General features: G+C 36.1%; 2 protein-coding genes across 3 annotated transcripts in view; both read left to right on the forward strand.

Annotated features, from left to right (window-relative positions):
• The window catches only part of LOC143255491 (uncharacterized), a 142,045-nt gene extending 139,042 nt beyond the window's left edge, over nucleotides 1–3,003 (forward strand). For both annotated transcript variants that reach the window (XM_076511232.1, XM_076511233.1), the window contains exons 156-157: nucleotides 102–279; nucleotides 1,316–3,003. In XM_076511232.1, the coding sequence (XP_076367347.1) occupies nucleotides 102–279; nucleotides 1,316–1,572 (435 nt within the window). In that variant the 3' untranslated portion in view covers nucleotides 1,573–3,003. The remainder of the gene's footprint in view (nucleotides 1–101; nucleotides 280–1,315) is intronic.
• Nucleotides 3,004–16,096: 13,093 nt separating this feature from the next.
• Pi4KIIalpha (phosphatidylinositol 4-kinase II alpha) overlaps nucleotides 16,097–17,056 on the forward strand; it is a 34,954-nt gene continuing 33,994 nt past the window's right edge. The window contains exon 1 of the mRNA XM_076511234.1: nucleotides 16,097–16,714. Coding sequence (XP_076367349.1) covers nucleotides 16,361–16,714 — 354 coding nt within the window. The 5' untranslated portion in view covers nucleotides 16,097–16,360. The remainder of the gene's footprint in view (nucleotides 16,715–17,056) is intronic.

The raw sequence follows: 17,056 nt of genomic DNA on the forward strand, positions 1-17,056 counted from the left end.
TTGTAGATGTTTTAAATCCACTAGATGTGCCACTTGTAGGTTTAGTGTGATGTATTTAGTATTATAGTGACTTATGAATCCACTGTATGTATCACTTATAGGTCTACTGTGATGGAGTCGATGCTTTTGGCAAGAGACGCAAAAGACAAGCTAATGAGGAAGAAGTGTTTCTTGGAGACGGCTTCAGAGAAGGCGAATTAAGAGAGGAAATTCAAGTTCAGTCAAATGCAATCCTAACTCTAGAACCAAAAGAAGAGAAAGTGACTAAACCAACAGAAGGTATAGTTTGTCTTTACTACTGATTCATTAATACTGAGTGAAGTCTGTCTTTACTGCTGATTCGTTGATACTGAGTGAAGTCTGTCTTTACTACTGATTCGTTGATACTGAGAGAAGTCTGTCTTTACTATTGATTCATTGACACTGAGTGAAGTCTGTCTTTACTACTGATTCGTTCACACTGAGTGAAGTCTGTGTTTACTGCTGATTCGTTCACACTGAGTGAAGTCTGTCTTTACTACTGATTCGTTCACACTGAGTGAAGTCTGCCTTTACTGCTGATTTGTTCACACTGAGTGAAGTATGTCTTTATTCGTTGATACTGAGTGAAGTCTGGCTTTACTACTGATTTGTTGATACTGAATGAAGTCTGTCTCTTTACTACTGATTCGTTGATACTGAGTGAAGTCTGTCTCTACTACTGATTTGTTGATACTGAGTGAAATCTGTCTCTACTACTGATTTGTTGATACTGAGTGGAGTCTGTCTTTACTACTGATTCGTTCACACTGAGTGAAGTCTGGGTTTACTGCTGATTCGTTCACACTGAGTGAAGTCTGTCTTTACTGCTGATTCGTTCACACTGAGTGAAGTCTGTCTTTACTGCTGATTCGTTCACACTGAGTGAAGTCTGTCTTTACTGCTGATTCGTTCACGCTGAGTGAAGTCTGTCTTTACTACTGATTTGTTGATACTGAGTGAAGTCTGGCTTTACTACTGATTCATTGATACTCTTATTGTTAGTATATATACAATACAGTTATGTGTTGGTATTTGTTGTGTTACTTTGTGTGAACATTTTTATTACATCAATATCAAAGCAAAAGAGTAGACAGAGTTGATAGTGTAAAAAATGCTATAAATAATTGTCACCAGCAGTGTGGAGTCAGAAAAGTATGGAAAATTCAATAAGTATGCACAAACTCACAAATATGTATGTATGTGTGTGTTTAGTACAGTTAGCAAAATGTTTTGAAACACTTGACAATTTTTGAGAGTTTTTCTTTTAAATGTTGAAATGTCTATTTTTTTACAGGTCCCACAGTTGCAGAGATAGATCATGTCTGTTTGCCTAAGCTTGGACTTATCATCTCACTCGTTATAACTACACTATTGGCCTTAGTTGCAGTAGCTGTAGCAATCTCCTGTTGGCTGATGGCTTACAGGAGGCGACCAAAAGCAGAAGGTCCTTTACCCCACCCTCCAGACTTCCCAAACCCATTGTATACAACGCCAGAGCCAGTGGCAGAGCCTTCACCCGACTATTACCCATCTTCCCAACACAGTCTGTGATGGGTGAAGTATGCACTACCTAACTGGACTCTATGTAAAAAAATGATGTTGCATAACATCCTACAGATGCACATCATCTAGTGTAAAGCAACCAACTTGTGGATAACCAACGATATGTGACATTTTCATGTGACTTATGATTACAGATGTGATCTCTCTTCCCACTGTGACATCAACATCACTATCAAGGTCCAAGTAAACGGTGCAGGGCATCGGTGGTGGTTTGGGCTATTTCTTACTAAGGAACAATAACTCATTTTCCATAAGGTTCCCATTAGCCTTTATACAATTCAACAATTCCTCAAATGTGCCAAAAACATTCTTTTCCTTCTGTAAAATGGCAAGCTAGCCATCTTGTGTACTCTTCAAACATGACAACTTTAAAATCCTTACGAAGTTTGTGGGAACCTTCATCTCGAAGGAGACTGAGTTATTGATGGCATCTAGTGCTGAATTGTACATGACCGGTGGTGGATTAATGAACTAACATGCTACTTGGGTTATTAAATATTTTAATGATTGGGAATATGTAAGCTTTTTTTTTAGTTTTGAAATTGTGGGTGTTCAAGTGTGGTTTGGTTTGATTTTGTTATAAGATCTGTAATCATGAAATGTGAGATATAATGAGAAGGTCTTTTTTTTTTCTTTATTGTGGGGAATGAACATGGATCTTTTGTTTCCAGCTTTTTGTAACCAGACTACATTCAACACCATTGAGTATTTATATTTTTTATTAACACCCCTCCATCATTATATATTTGTTTTGTTTGTGGAGGGACTTGATGTCTTGAGTCGAATGTGTATTTATGCAGTGGTGAGTTCACCAACCCAGATAATAAGGAGCTTGTGACCACAATTAAGGCAGCTATTTTTTTATGTGTAGATCAAAAAACATGGTGCTTTATAATGTTCCCGTTTATGTTCTTGACCTGTCTTGATATGATAAGGTTAAGGTTAGGAGATTGACTTTTCAAGATTATGGAAAAAGTGGTAATACTTACCCAAATGTTAGCCTTTTGTATTGCAGTTGCATTCTTTTTAGATCTATTGAAAAGGGCACATTCCAGTTTTACAGTCTTACACTGCCATTTCTAAAATGTCCCCATGAATTGTAAGAACTCAAACTAAATCTTGCAATATTATTTACTTTGGCAGTTTATTTTAACTACTGGGACTTGGAAAAAAATTACTAAAGTTTAGTGCTTTGCTACATAATAATAACTTTATATTTGTTAGAACTTTACAAGTAGTTTTAATTGCTGTATTTAGAAAACTGGAAATTCTGCAATCGTGACAGATATTCAATTAAATGGCCAATAACCTGGGTAATCAATCTGTGGTAAAAATTAGTCAGGTTTTTGTATAGGTTTTTCTGTGGATCTTTGTTTGGAACAATTCTGTTGATAAAGTCCCAGCATTCTAATCATGCTAGTATTTGTGTGTGTGTGAATTTATTGTACACATGATCAAACAACAAATCAGCATACCAGCATTTACCAATTCACCAATACTGCACCATTTGTAAGAGATCAATAAACATTCTGTATGAGTGACAGTTCAAAATAAGGGAAATGTGGGAAAAAAAACAATCACACCTGCAGTTAAGTTTCTGTTATAACATTCTTTATCACATAAATGTAGCATGTGAAAACGTTCTGACAACTGGAATTGAAAAGGAACTATATGAAACACTTCTGAGTACTGTTTAATAGATTAAAAGGAAGTTTGTATTTTGTCTTAATCATAGAATTTCTAAATACTTTATACCAAAACTGCCTTAACTATCTAGATCATGGTATATTGTTTCAGACCCAAACTTCACAAATAGCAAGCGTATCTTTAACACTAACTTCTTTTGCCAGTAGTACATACTTCTGTTAGTGTTTTTACAGTGTTCTTATTGAGGAAACTTTTAGTTTGATTAAACTAAATAAACATATGTGCTGTAAAATCTCCAATCGACAAAGGGTTCACTCATTCATGATTTTCATATAAAAACTTAAAAAGTGGTTGGCCTTAGAAGTGGGTTGCTTCCAGTTGTGGTAGATGGAATTAATTTAAGGTAAGGCCTGATACATATGTGAATGATATGGACTGGCTTTTGATGTTTTATTTTTGTTTTAGAGTTCAGTATAGTGGATGGGATGGTCTAGATAAATCAACAGGTCCCTTTTTGCCCTTAAATTATACTTATGTATATCTTGGAGAAGAATGGACATCATTAAGCTGCTGTAACACATGCTATAAAATTTAATTTATCCTGCAGATTGAACACTTCTTTGATACTGCACTATATACTGAGAACCTGCTTCAAGCTGTGCGTTGGATATTAAGCAACGTACATGCAAGAGGATGGATATCAGTGATGCTTACAGACTGGAAAATGGTAACCACTAGACTTTCTGTCATACTTATAGACTGGAAAATGGTAACCATTAGACTTTCTATCATACTTACAGACTAGAAAATGTTAACCACCCACTAGACTTTCTGTACCACTTAGACTGTAAATGGACAAATGAAGAAATTTCTGAAATATAAAAAACTAAAATAATTATATATTGAGGTAAAACTTTCTTTTGTAAATTGGTGCTCAGTGTAGTATGGCTAGGATTTGTTTGTTTGGGAAATTTCGTACAAATCTACTTGATGGGAATTTACACTGGACGTTCCCAATTTTGCATTAACAGAAAAGATGGAATAGAGCTAGACAACTTTTGTACTATTTTTACCAATGAATACTGGAATTGTCCACAAATCATAAAGCCTCATAACTGAAAGAGCAAACATGTCTGGTAAAGAGATTAAAATCTGTAACCTGTAGATAGCGAAATGAGCGGCCTAACCATCAGGCCGTGCTAGGCCTCACATGCCTAAATAAGGTAATTGTAATGGTGTATTCAACAGATAGCACAATGATGAAGTGCTGTTATTCTTGTACTGAGCCCAACTATAAAAAGTACGTTTCAAATATAATACTGCAGAACCGAATGCCCACCTTATTAAATAGTTACCAACATATGCGATTTAAAGTAATTGTTATAAACTATACTTTTAAATTTGGTTTGGTTTGTTATGAATTTCGTGCAAAGCTACACGAGGGCTATTTGCACCAGCCATCTCTTATTTAATAGTGAAAGAATCAGTGAATCATGGAATTCATCATAACTTATAAACACCCCACGGCTGAAATGGTAAGCATATTTGGTGGGACAGCGATTTGAAGCCACGACCTTCAGAGTACGAGTCGAGCATCCAAGCCACCTGACCATGCCAGGCCAAAGAGATTGTTATAAAGGGCTCCTACATAAAAGTAAACTCTGTTCACAGTTTATAAATTATGAATAGTGTGTGAAATAAGTAAGTCAAGCGTACAGATAAAACCTGGTAGTAACTTTACAAATCAATGTTATTAACTGAGTCAGCAAAATCTGGTAAAATTTATAATCTCAAAGTAGTTAGGTAGTAATGGATAGGTGACGGTGACTAGGAAAGTAACCCAAAGCCACGTCCAAAGAAAATTGCTAAACCATTGGTGCTTTTTATTTTTTTGACAGAATGTTCGTGATTATTAAAATAATTGATAATAACCTTTTATAATTTGAATAAAAGTGAAAAGAAGAAGTACTGGAACCAGGTTATTAAGTTGAGAATGAATTAAAATAAGCGTAGGGTCTTATGAATAGGTAAATAACCAAAAAGTCTAATTATGGTCATTATTATATCAGGGATTTAAAAAATTCATTGTGTAAGGATTTTGTCGTGGGCGAAACAGGAGCACCCAGAGAAAACCACTTTTCTCTAGACAAGAGTCGAATGGTTTACTCGAAGTACCCAAATACTAAAATAAACAACATGATTTAGTAAACATCGGAATAAGTGTTTGTTTCCTACTAGTTTGTAGAGCTGCGTATGGTTAGATATTAGTTAGTTTGTTATCACCATTAGATTCCATCTAGGAACATAAGGCCGCAATCGCTTGCGGATTCTTCAACAAGTATTTAAGTGAGTAGGTTATTAGCTCACTGCACCGAGCCGTCCCTAATTTAGCAGTGTAAGTTGTTGTTTTTGGAATTTCGCACAAAGCTACTCGAGGGCTATCTGTGCTAGCCGTCCCTAATTTAGCAGTGTAAGACTAGAAGGAAGGCAGCTAGTCATCACCACCCACCGCCAACTCTTGGGCTACTCTTTTACCAACGAATAGTGGGATTGACCCCACGGCTGGGAGTGCGAGGATGTTTGGCGCGACGCGGGCGCGAACCCGCGACCCTCGGATTACGAGTCGCACGCCTTACGTGCTTGGCCATGCCAGGCCTCATTAGATATTAGTGCTAATTAATTATATTAATGCGAGATGCACAGCGTTGACATGTGATGGGGTGTGGAACAGTTGTGAAAATGTATGGGTTAGTGAGTTATGTTTGGTGTCGACGTGTTTATTAAATATTCCACCTTGAATTTGTGGTAAATCTTGAAATTTAATAAATTATACGGGGGAAGGGGAAGTCGGGTAATATGTAAGCTGTTTGATTTTGGAGGTTTTGAATTCTATTCATTTGGTAGTTTGACATATGACAGAGAACAGCGTTACTATATTCAGAGAGAGGTTTTATGTATGTTTTATAAATAGTGGTTATTACTGTTTTACTAATACAGCCTTTGTTGATTCCTCCTAAGCGACTTGGCGCAGATAGCCTAGTTGTTTTGTTCCATAAAACACCTAACTAACCAACCGACCTGAGTGACTTAGATAGCTGATTTTGTTAGTTGCATTACTTATGACATTGTTCAGGTGTAGGGTCCAGTTTAGTGACTGATTTAGTGTTATTCCAAGAAAATTAACAGATTTAAAAGTGCTGATGTCCACAACGATGGTTATTGCATCATTTAGATACTGCATTTAATGAAGTTTAAACTCTGTTGTTTCAACACGCGGATTAGTAGAAGAGCCCCAGATAGCAATATCGTCTCCACATTGAGACGCTGGTGTTTTGAATTAGTGAGGAAAATAAATTTCATTAATAAATAGTTTGTGAACAGTAAGAATTAATACATAACCTCGATGCACTCCGGCATTAATTGTAAAGGTTCTGTCGATGTGTAACAAGCTAGATATCCATCGTGTGATAAATGTGAGTATTTAGTTATGAGTTAATTTATATCATAGGGAATTTTGCCACATAAAGTAATAGACTTTTTGTAAGTCTAAAAACTAGTAACTGTGATCTATTGTTTATTAACTTCCCTGTAATTTGATTCAACGAGTCTCACAAGATGTCTAGAAATTTGTTAGTTTTTGGGTATTATTTAAGACGTTATTTGGTTCTAGATATAGATATAAGTAGTTAGTTGCCAGTTTTTCCATTAATTACCGTAATGTCTTAAGTAAATTTAATGGGCCTGTAATTGCTTGAATCACTCATTCTTTCTAGTGATTACGCTAATAACTGCAGATTTCAATAGTGTGGGATAGTAACCTGATTGGAGTGATAAATTCTATACTGTTACTGAATAATTAAGAGTAGAATCTTTGAGATTTTGAAGGACCATATCGTTTATTCCGTCTTCACCGGGAAGTTTAGGTTTTATTTTCTTCAGGTTGAACTTGATCTCTGCTGGGATTACAGGTCTAGTGAAATAATTGCTAGTTTAGTGGTATCGACAGTGAAAAGGTGGGTGTGAAGAGACAATTGTTTTTTGTTTGTTTGTTAATATTAATCAAATATGTCCAGGGGTTGTGAACGTATTTTTGAAATTATTGGGCAAGTGGTTCGTACTGTTCTTTGTCGCTTGTAGCAGTTTTATTTTATTTAATAATTAGTTTTGTTGATAATAAATCATATGACTTTGCTTCAGAATCTTTTCCAGTTTTTTCTTGTTGCTGTTGTGATATTAATATTTTGATACGATTAGTTTTGGCGTTTATTAGCGTTTTAAGTTCGCCATTTCTTTTACATATGAAATTACGTCTCGGTTGTCTTCTATTTATATGGCCTGGCATGGCCAAGCGCGTAAGGCGTGCGACTCGTAATCCGAGGGTCACGGGTTCGTGCCCGCGTCGCGCTAAACATGCTCGCCCTCCCAGCCGTGAGGGTGTATAATGTGACGGTCAATCCCACTATTCGTTGGTAAAAGAGTAGCCCAAGAGTTGGCGGTGGGTGGTGATGACTAGCTGCCTTTCCTCTAGTCTTACACTGCTAAATTAGGGACGGCTAGCACAGATAGCCCTCGAGTAGCTTTGTGCGAAATTCCAAAACAAACAAACAATTCTATTTATATTGTTTGGATAATGGCTGAAAATATCTCAGTCGGGTAATTATATATATTGAATTTGAAATAATAATCAGTGATGACGAGAAACCCACTTGTAGAGAAAAATATATATGTTACACTCAGTTACACAACCCCCTTCAAACATGTGGTCAGCTATGGGTCAGTTACATCTTTCTTTCTTTGTGAACCTGACGATGACCGAAGAATGACGAAACGTTGTTCGCGCCACTACATAAAAATTTTCTCATCCCAAATCAGCCGTTTTCACACACATATATATATATATATTGAATTTGTTACTGGCAATATGTCTAAGGTCAGGCAGGCGTTTGCTGATATTAGTATTTAATGTAATCGGATCGATATGGGAGAAATAAAAAACGTTGGTCAGTTGGTTGTAGAAGATATTAATATTGTGTTGTAACGTAAATGAAATAGGACTGTAGTCACGGACAATAACGTCGTGAACTTGAAAGTTAAGTGTGTGAACACTACGAGGTCAAAGACATCTTGTGATCCTTCGGTATGTGTCATGAGGTCAGAATTAAAACTTACTTATTATCGAGTTATGTGAACTGTTCCAGTATATTTTCATTGATGTTAGTTATTCTACAATTTAGGTCAGTGTGTTTAAAATTAAGATATATTACAATAGCGTTGGGTTATTGATCGTAAGAAATTTGTATCAGGTTTAATAGGAGACGATTGGTAAAGTTCAATGACAGAGATAATGGGTCAGTTAGGTGGATGTACTTGCTACAAGAGGTATTAATGGAATAGAAGGACACTTGGGTTTATTGATTGTCTTATATTCTGGAAGTCTAAATTGGCTGCTTTCGTTGCGTAAAGTCAATTAATGTGAGCACTAGATGAACAATATGGTGAAATAAACTATAGGCCAAATATCTTTTATTACGTCACTGCAAGATCCCTATAAAACTAATCACGGCCTGCCATGGCCAGGGGGTTAGGGCGTTTGCATCGCAATCTGTGGATCATGGATTCGAATCCCCATTCCACCAAACATGTTCGTCCTTTCAGTCGTAGGGAGGTTATAATGTACAATCAATCTCATTATTCGTTGGTGAAAGAGTTGGGGGTTGGTGGTGATGAATAGTTGGCTTCCCTCTAGTCTTACACTGCTAAGTTAGGGACAGCTAGTGCAAACAGCTCTCGAATAGCTTTGCTTGAAATTAAAAACAAACAAACAAACTTTCACTGCTAAATTAGGGACAGCTAGAGCAGATAGCCCTCGTGTGGTATTGTGTGAAATTCAAATAAATTTAACCATAGTTTAAAAAAAAAGCAACAAAAAAAAAAATTTACCAAGCAGAAAGAAAAAAACTGTAAGAAACATCAACTAACTTTAGCAAGGAAGAAGAAACCTGAAGCAGATAAAATCCTAACTCAAAAATAACACTGGATAAACATTATTGTCATTACCCAATTTATATGTTTCAAGAATTTGTAAAAAATTCAATTTTCAGTTTTTATAACACCTCACAAACAAATTAATTCGGTTAACTGATATCACTATATTATACAGTAAGTTCAATGACTCATTTCTACATTTTAAAGTTGTCAAAAAAGAAGTCACTGTTTATGAATAAGTACGTTTAATTAGTTTCTAACTCGTAATATATATATATTTTTAATGAGAGAACATGCTTGTGATTTATTGTAAAATATGTTTTTATTATTAGTTTATTTGTGATTCCTAAAAATTATGTATATTTGTATGTGTGTGTGTATTTTAAAAATTTATTTCTAAAAAATATAAGTTTGTTTGAAGCAAAGACACGTTGGACTATATGCTATATCTACTGCGGGGAACCGAATCCCAGATTTTAGCATTCGTAAATTGACCGCAGTACGACTGATGAAACTGAAAAAATAAAAGTATTATTGTTTGCTGTGATGTTCGCATGTTTGGTTGTTGTTGTTTCTTTCAGTGATAACAATATCTTGGTAAGGACAATTCTTTCAGATGAGAATTTGATCGATATTAATTGTCATTTAGATAACTGTAATTTGTCAAAACTTATTATTCAACAAGGATATCCCAACCCATCCAAAAATGAAAGATTGTCACGATTAGAAAAAAACAAACAAAAAACTTTATAAATATTAAAGATTTAGTCAAAGAAATAATACTCCTAGATGAATACAAGTAAATAGCATGACACTGAAAAACATTAATAAAAGAATCAAAAATATAATACCATTTCTGCCACATTTCAGTTTTATAAATTACACTTGCAATCAAAATATATTTCAATTTTTTGTTTAATTTAACAAATTAATTGACAAAAGTCATTTAAATTGCTAAAATTTTGGACTCTCCAGGTTACTTTAAATATATATATTTACAGATGTCTAAAATGTGAAGGGTTATTTCAGTTTTCTGTACTAAAAAACAAATATAATGAAATCAGGTTTGTAAAAATACATGCTGTTGTTAAATCACATGTCCGTAAGAAAGATTCGACAAGTTCAGAAAATGATGCGAAAACAGGAATTAGCACACACCTGACATCACATATGATGCTTTTTGGTTGGTAATTACCACTGGTGAAGTTTATTATCAACTAGAAGAAACACAAAGTTACCTTATTGAATCTCCAGATGTTTTTGTGAACAACAAAATAAAACAAGTGACAGTTCAACAAAGTGGATTATTTATTGATTCACAACTTAGTTACCTTGTTGAATCTCTAGATGTTCTTGTAAAGAGCAAAATAAAACAAGTGCCAGTTCAACAAAGTGGATTATTTATTGATCCACAACTTAGTTACCTTGTTGAATCTCTAGATGTTCTTGTAAACAGCAAAATAAAACAAGTGCCATTTCAACAAAGTGGATTACTTGTTGATCCACAACTTAGTTATCTTGTTACGTATAAAACTGTCTTCGAGAATGTTTTATACTGTGTTACCAACTTAGTAAAAATTTGAAAACTTTTCTGTGGTGCCCTTTCATATAATGTTTTGATACGGAGTCAAACTGTTGTTTTCAATAAATAATAAAATATCTACATATTCCTATTTTTATCAATTTATTGTTTTCATGTGTAAACTTTCAGTTTAATCACTCCACACACTATTGGAGGCTTTAGCCATCCGTGTTTCCTTGGGTTGTACCATCACTGTTTGTTCTCTCTACCTTTCTGCTGAAGAGATCTATGATCAATCAGACCTCGATGCTCTCGTTGAACAGTTGGCATCTCCCTATTTAATTCTGGGGGACTTTAATGGACATAATTCTCTCTGGGGAAGGCCTGATATTGATGGAAAGAGTCACTTCATAGACCATATGCTCTCAGGTCACAACATTTCTCTCTTCAATACTCATTCTTATACTTATTTTTATGCACTTAGCCAGTCTTTTACTGCTATTGACCTCTCAATTTGCTCCCCTTCACTATTTTCCCTATTTTCATGGAGGGTTGACAGTAACGAGTCAGTGACTATTTTCTTATCATTGTGAGAGAGACTGGCCATTGTCAATGTCACTCAACCCGTGTGCCCCAGTGGAAGCTGGATCAAGCCAACTGGCCCTCTTTCACTGCTCTCGCGAAACTTGATCCTGCCATTGTCTGTAAGCGATCAATAGATGATTGCATGGCAGCAGTAACTGACTGTATTATTGAGGCAGCTGCTCAACGTATTTCTGAAACCTCAACACGTTTTCTATGGTATCCTCGTTCATGGTGGTATCCTGCCTGCCACATGGCACAGAAGGCTCAAAAGCAGACCTGGGATACCTTTCGTAGGTGTCCCACACTTTTGAACTGCATCGCTTTTCAGCAGGCCCATGCACGTGCTTGGCAAGTAAGACGTCAAAGCCAGAAGGAATCTTCGATTAAATTCCCAACCAGCGTGCCGTCTACCGCCAGTTACAAAGTCATATGGGACAAGATTCAGAAGGTCAGTAGGCAGCATAATTCTGTTCCCCTTTCGATCTTTCTCTCTGATGGCCAGGAAGTAGCTGATGCCCAGAGCATCGCCAATACTCTCGATGACAGTTTTCGCTGGGTATCTAACACTTCTGCTTCATCCTCCACCTTTTCAGCCATCAAGGCTTGGCCTCTATCGCCTCTTTCCTTTCAGTTTGATCATCTCTATGACTATAATCGCCCCTTTACACTGGTTGAACTCAAACTGACTCTTCATTGGTCTGGCAGTTCACTGGTCAGACCTGATGATATACACTACAAGATGCTGCGCCATCTATCTCCTGCTTCTCTTGCTCTTATTCTGGTTGTTTTAAACTGGATCTGGCAGGAAAAAGGTTTTCCTGATGTATGGCGCCAGGCTATTGTCAAACCTTTCTCTAAGCCTGGTTAGGATCTCAAGATACCTCCAAGATACCTTCAAACTACCGTCCAATTGCATTGTCTAGCTGTCTCTGTTAGGTCCTCAAGAGGATAGTTAGTGTTCGTCTTGTTTGGTTCCTCGAATCAAACAACCTCCTCTCGCTCACACAGTGTGGGTTCCAACGACAGCACTCTAACATGAACCACCTGATTCGACTTAAAACGTCGATCAGAGAAGCCTTTCTCTTGCAACAACAATTTGTAGCAGTATTATTTGACCTTAAGAAGGCTTATAGTACTACGTGGAGGTATGGCATTTTGTGAGACCTCCACTTGTATGGGTTGCATGGCCATTTGCCCATTTTTATTAAGCATTTTTAATGGACAGGCGATTCCATGTTTGTGTGGGTTCGACACTTTCCCGTTATTTCCTACAGGAACTTGGAGTCCCTGAGAGCTGTGTCTTAAGTGCCACACTGTTGCAAATAAGATTTATGTCAACAACTTCCACATCTCATTTCAGTCATTAAATATGAGGTTTATTGAGGGGCAACTAGACAGCCTTCAATCGTTTATTGAAGTGGACCACAGCAAATGGTTTTAACTTCTATCTTTCTTAAATCGTTTGCATGCACTTTTGCCACCAATGGGGTATTCACCTGGATCCTGAACTCCGTGTCAGTGAAGTTATGCTTTCCGTGATCCGTGGAGCAAAGTTCTTTCGGCTTATCTTTGACTATAAGCTGGCCTTTATTCCACACATCAAGCAGATATGGGTCAAATGTTAGTTCTCGCTCTGTTGTCGCCAATATTCAAAACTGGCTGACCCATTTCTCTTTAACATCTACTTTCATCCAATTCTTCTGGATCCCAGACCACTTTGGTATTCACGGGAACGAGCTCGTTAACACCGCAGCTAAATCTATCTGCTCTGGCGCTATCACTGTTGTGCGTGTTCCATACATGGACTATGGTCCTGTATTCAAGGCTCGGCTCTGTTCCAATTGGCAGTCGATTTGGAGTAAGCAACATGAAACCAAGCTTTTCCAGATAAAATCCTCTATTGGATTTTGGCCGTCTTGTTTACATAAGGATCGGAAATAAGAAGTTGTCCTAACTAGACTACACATTGGTCACAGTTTTTCAACTTATCCCTTTCTTTTATCTGGGACTGAGGCAACAATGTGTTGTCTGTGTGACACTCAAGTCACAATAGTCCACATTTTACTGTCCTTCCGTCGTTACGACTCTCAAGGACGGCACCATTTTAGACATGTTTTGTCCCAGTATTTAACCTTGACGCTGGACAGTGTCATTGTCGATTGTAACACTGTCCACCTTACAAATGTGTTTAGTTTTTAAAGGCTATTGGCCTTTTTAACGCTATTTAAGTTTATAATTCAAAAATTAAATTTCGTTTTGTTTTAACATGACTCCTTTTTACGAATTTTAATAAACTTACTTCACTCTTAATGTTTTTATCAGTTGTTTGGCGCAGATAGCCTAATTGCTTTGCACCATGGCATGCTAAACAACCAACCAATTAACCTATCTTTTACAAACTCTCAGGTGAAAACAGTCACTGTGAACATTCATCTACACGAAACTATTGTTTTCTTGACGATTACCCAAGTGAGTTGAAAAGGTACGAATAAGAAATGAAGGTCATTTGTTACGTTATTGTAATTTCTTATAGAGTGTTAGGTACTGGCCACTCCGTCCACTAATTATATTTAAACAAACTGCGTCACAGGAAATAAGCTCGTCTACAGAATAATAGTGTTACTTTTCTGCCCTCTATAGTTAGAAATTATAAATATAAGCTAATTGATTTATTTGCGTTATTTAGTAATCACGAATTTCCTGATGTAATATTTAAGCACGTGAGACCATACACGCAGGCCCGGCGTGGCCAGGTGGGTTAAGGCGTTCGACTCGTAATATGAGGGTTGCGGGTTCAAATCCCCGTCACACCAAACATGCTCATCCTTTCGGCCATGGGGGCATTATAATATTATGGTCAATTCCACTATTCGTTGATAAAAGAGTAGCCCAACAGTTGGTGGTGGGTGGTTATGATTAGTTACCTTCTCTCTACTCTTACACTGCTAAATTAGAGATGCCTAGCGCAGAAAGCCCTCGAGTAGCTTTGAGCGAAATTCAAAAAACAAACTTATCCCGATATTCTGGTAAATCTTCGATATTCTGACTGTTGTTTCCTTAACCATAATGCCGCCTTTTGAAACCTTTTCTCTCTTTCTATTTGTCGCCTGAGTATACCCCCACAATCTGTAAAACATTTGTTAATATGCTGTGATCTTGTCAGTAAGTAATTCTCCTACTTTTGAAGATACTTATATACACAACCTATCAGATTATTTGTCAAAAGGATTAGCTGTTTTTTGCTACACTTTTGTGGAAACTAACAATAAAGTACGATTGAAAATGCGAAACAAATATATATATATATATATATAAATAACGAAAAGCGAGTACAAACAAAAAATCTTTATTGTCAGTTTTCATCATGTCCAGTTTCTCGTTTACATTTCATTTATGAATAGTAATTACTTCTGCTTTATCAAATCACCCGGTTGAAGAGACTGCGTAACCTGCTACTAACCTGACAGCCTCTTTGCTGATATTAAACAGTTTCTTAAAAAAAATAAAAAAATGGTTTGAGCTCAATGAGATTTTTCTGATAAGAGTTAAATTCCTCAAAATCGGTTTAAATTATTATCATTTGGCAAATATAAAAAAAATGCCTCGTGATCCTTTTATTTTTTATTTTACTGAAATACGCAAGTTGGCAAAGAAATTTTTGCAATTGGTTCTGTCATTTGTTTTCCATCACATTGAGAAAAATCGACATTTTAACATAATTGTTAAGTTATAACAGAGTGGATTTAAAATAATTAAAAAATAGTCTATCAAACTAGTTTTATTTTAAATATTTTTGTATCAATTTTGCACTGATCACAGATTTCTCTAGAAGGAGTATATTTATACTCATATAACAGTAAATGATTTTAGGCCTAATAATGATTTCACATTTTACCACACAAGGCTCGGCATGGCCAAGCGTGTTAAGGCGTGCGACTCGTAATCTGAGGGTCGCGGGTTCGCATCCCTGTCGCGCCAAATATGCTCGCCCTTTCAGTCATGGGGGCGTTATAATGCAACGGTAAATCCCACTATTCGTTGGTAAAAGAGTAGCCCAAGAGTTGGCGGTGGGTGGTGACGACTAGCTGCCTTCCCTCTAGTCTTACACTGCTAAACTAGGGATGGCTAGCACAGATAGCCCTCGAGATGCTTTGTGCGAAATTCAAAAACCAAAAAATACTACCACAAAAAATGTTTGAAATAAGAATGTTTTATTATATTAGATTACGTTGGGTAATGCTACACAAGAATTATGTCAATGTTTGAAAGCACAGATATAAAGTTTCCGCTGACCTAGGAGTCTTATGCGTTCATTTTCTAGTTTTCAATTCGTCAATAGGTGGCAAAAGCTATAAAGATTTGTTACATTGACATTTTGAGTGATCCAATACTGCAGTTTATCAAGTCTTTTCAATATATATGCATGTAAATAGATATACATATTGAAAATGTAAGTAGACTAAAAGTGATTACTTTTTATTACGGTTTATGCATCCTTATGACAACGCTGATATAGCAAGAAATTAAGTACACTGTACTATGTTAGTGAAGCTAATAAAGTTTCAGTTAAGTAAATATTCGATAGGTCCCTTATAGTTGTAGTTTGCAATGAAAGTGTTTTTTATTTCACTTAGATCGGTGTGAATTACTTCAAAAGTTACTATTGTAATTATTCATCTTTTAATAATTAAAGGAAGGTTGGAAGATACATTTTACAAACAACGTTGGTAGCTGCACAAAGAAAGAAAATTAAGAATTAGTTAATATTATCATGTGCCAGATGGCGCTCATTAGTTTACAGATGTGAATGGTCACGAGACAAGCATCTGCGTCCGCGAGTTAAATACATCTGTTAGGAATATTTTTCATGTACGAAGTTTATGAAAAATAAACATTGATTTTGCTAGAAGGTAGATGTGTTGTTCATAACATTACCCTAAAACCCAGGAACATATATAGGTAATAGCCCCTAGCGAATACGCGTGCAGAATTAGGCCAGGCGGCAGAAATCTAAACTACTTACGTCAATTCCACCCAATGAACCACAGTCAGGAAGGTACCAGTACGCTGTTGAAATCGTTTCCAGGGGCAGCAGTGTCTGACATCGAAGAACTTAGCAACTTACCTGACGTAACATTTGGGCCATCGGGAAATACTCTCAGTGTTTCTGATTCATCGTCTCAACAACAAAGTTCTCGAGAAAGCCAACCACTTCTAAGTCGAAGTCGAATGGAACTTGAATTTAGTTGTGATTTAAACAGTTTTCCTGATGATCCAAATTTTACAAACATTATTAGGGAAGCAGAAATTGCTATAGAAAATAATATTTTCCCAGAAAGAATTTACCAAGGATCAAGTGGTAGCTACTTTGTTAGGAATTCTGATGGATCAGTGAGTTTATTTGTCATACCATGACTCATAAGATTACTATTAAAAATACTTTAAACCTTTTCTTAAAAGCAATAATATAAATCGCTACCTAATAACGTACAATCTGGTTACGTTAAATCAAGGCATAGTTTATCGTTTCGCGTTAGGCTTAAGAAAAATGTTCTTTTATTTTTAACTTATAGAACTTATTTGTATGTCAAATTCAAATAATAAGGTTAAGAATTATAATGAATTTTACAAGAACAATGTTGATTTTGAACTAATTATCACTGGCTTTTGACACTTGGATATAATCAAATGTCTTCAGTAGGTAGACTAGGCCTAGGCTATTACTAAACCTGA

Source organism: Tachypleus tridentatus, chromosome 7, assembly GCF_004210375.1.
Source record: "Tachypleus tridentatus isolate NWPU-2018 chromosome 7, ASM421037v1, whole genome shotgun sequence".
NCBI lineage: Eukaryota > Metazoa > Arthropoda > Merostomata > Xiphosura > Limulidae > Tachypleus > Tachypleus tridentatus.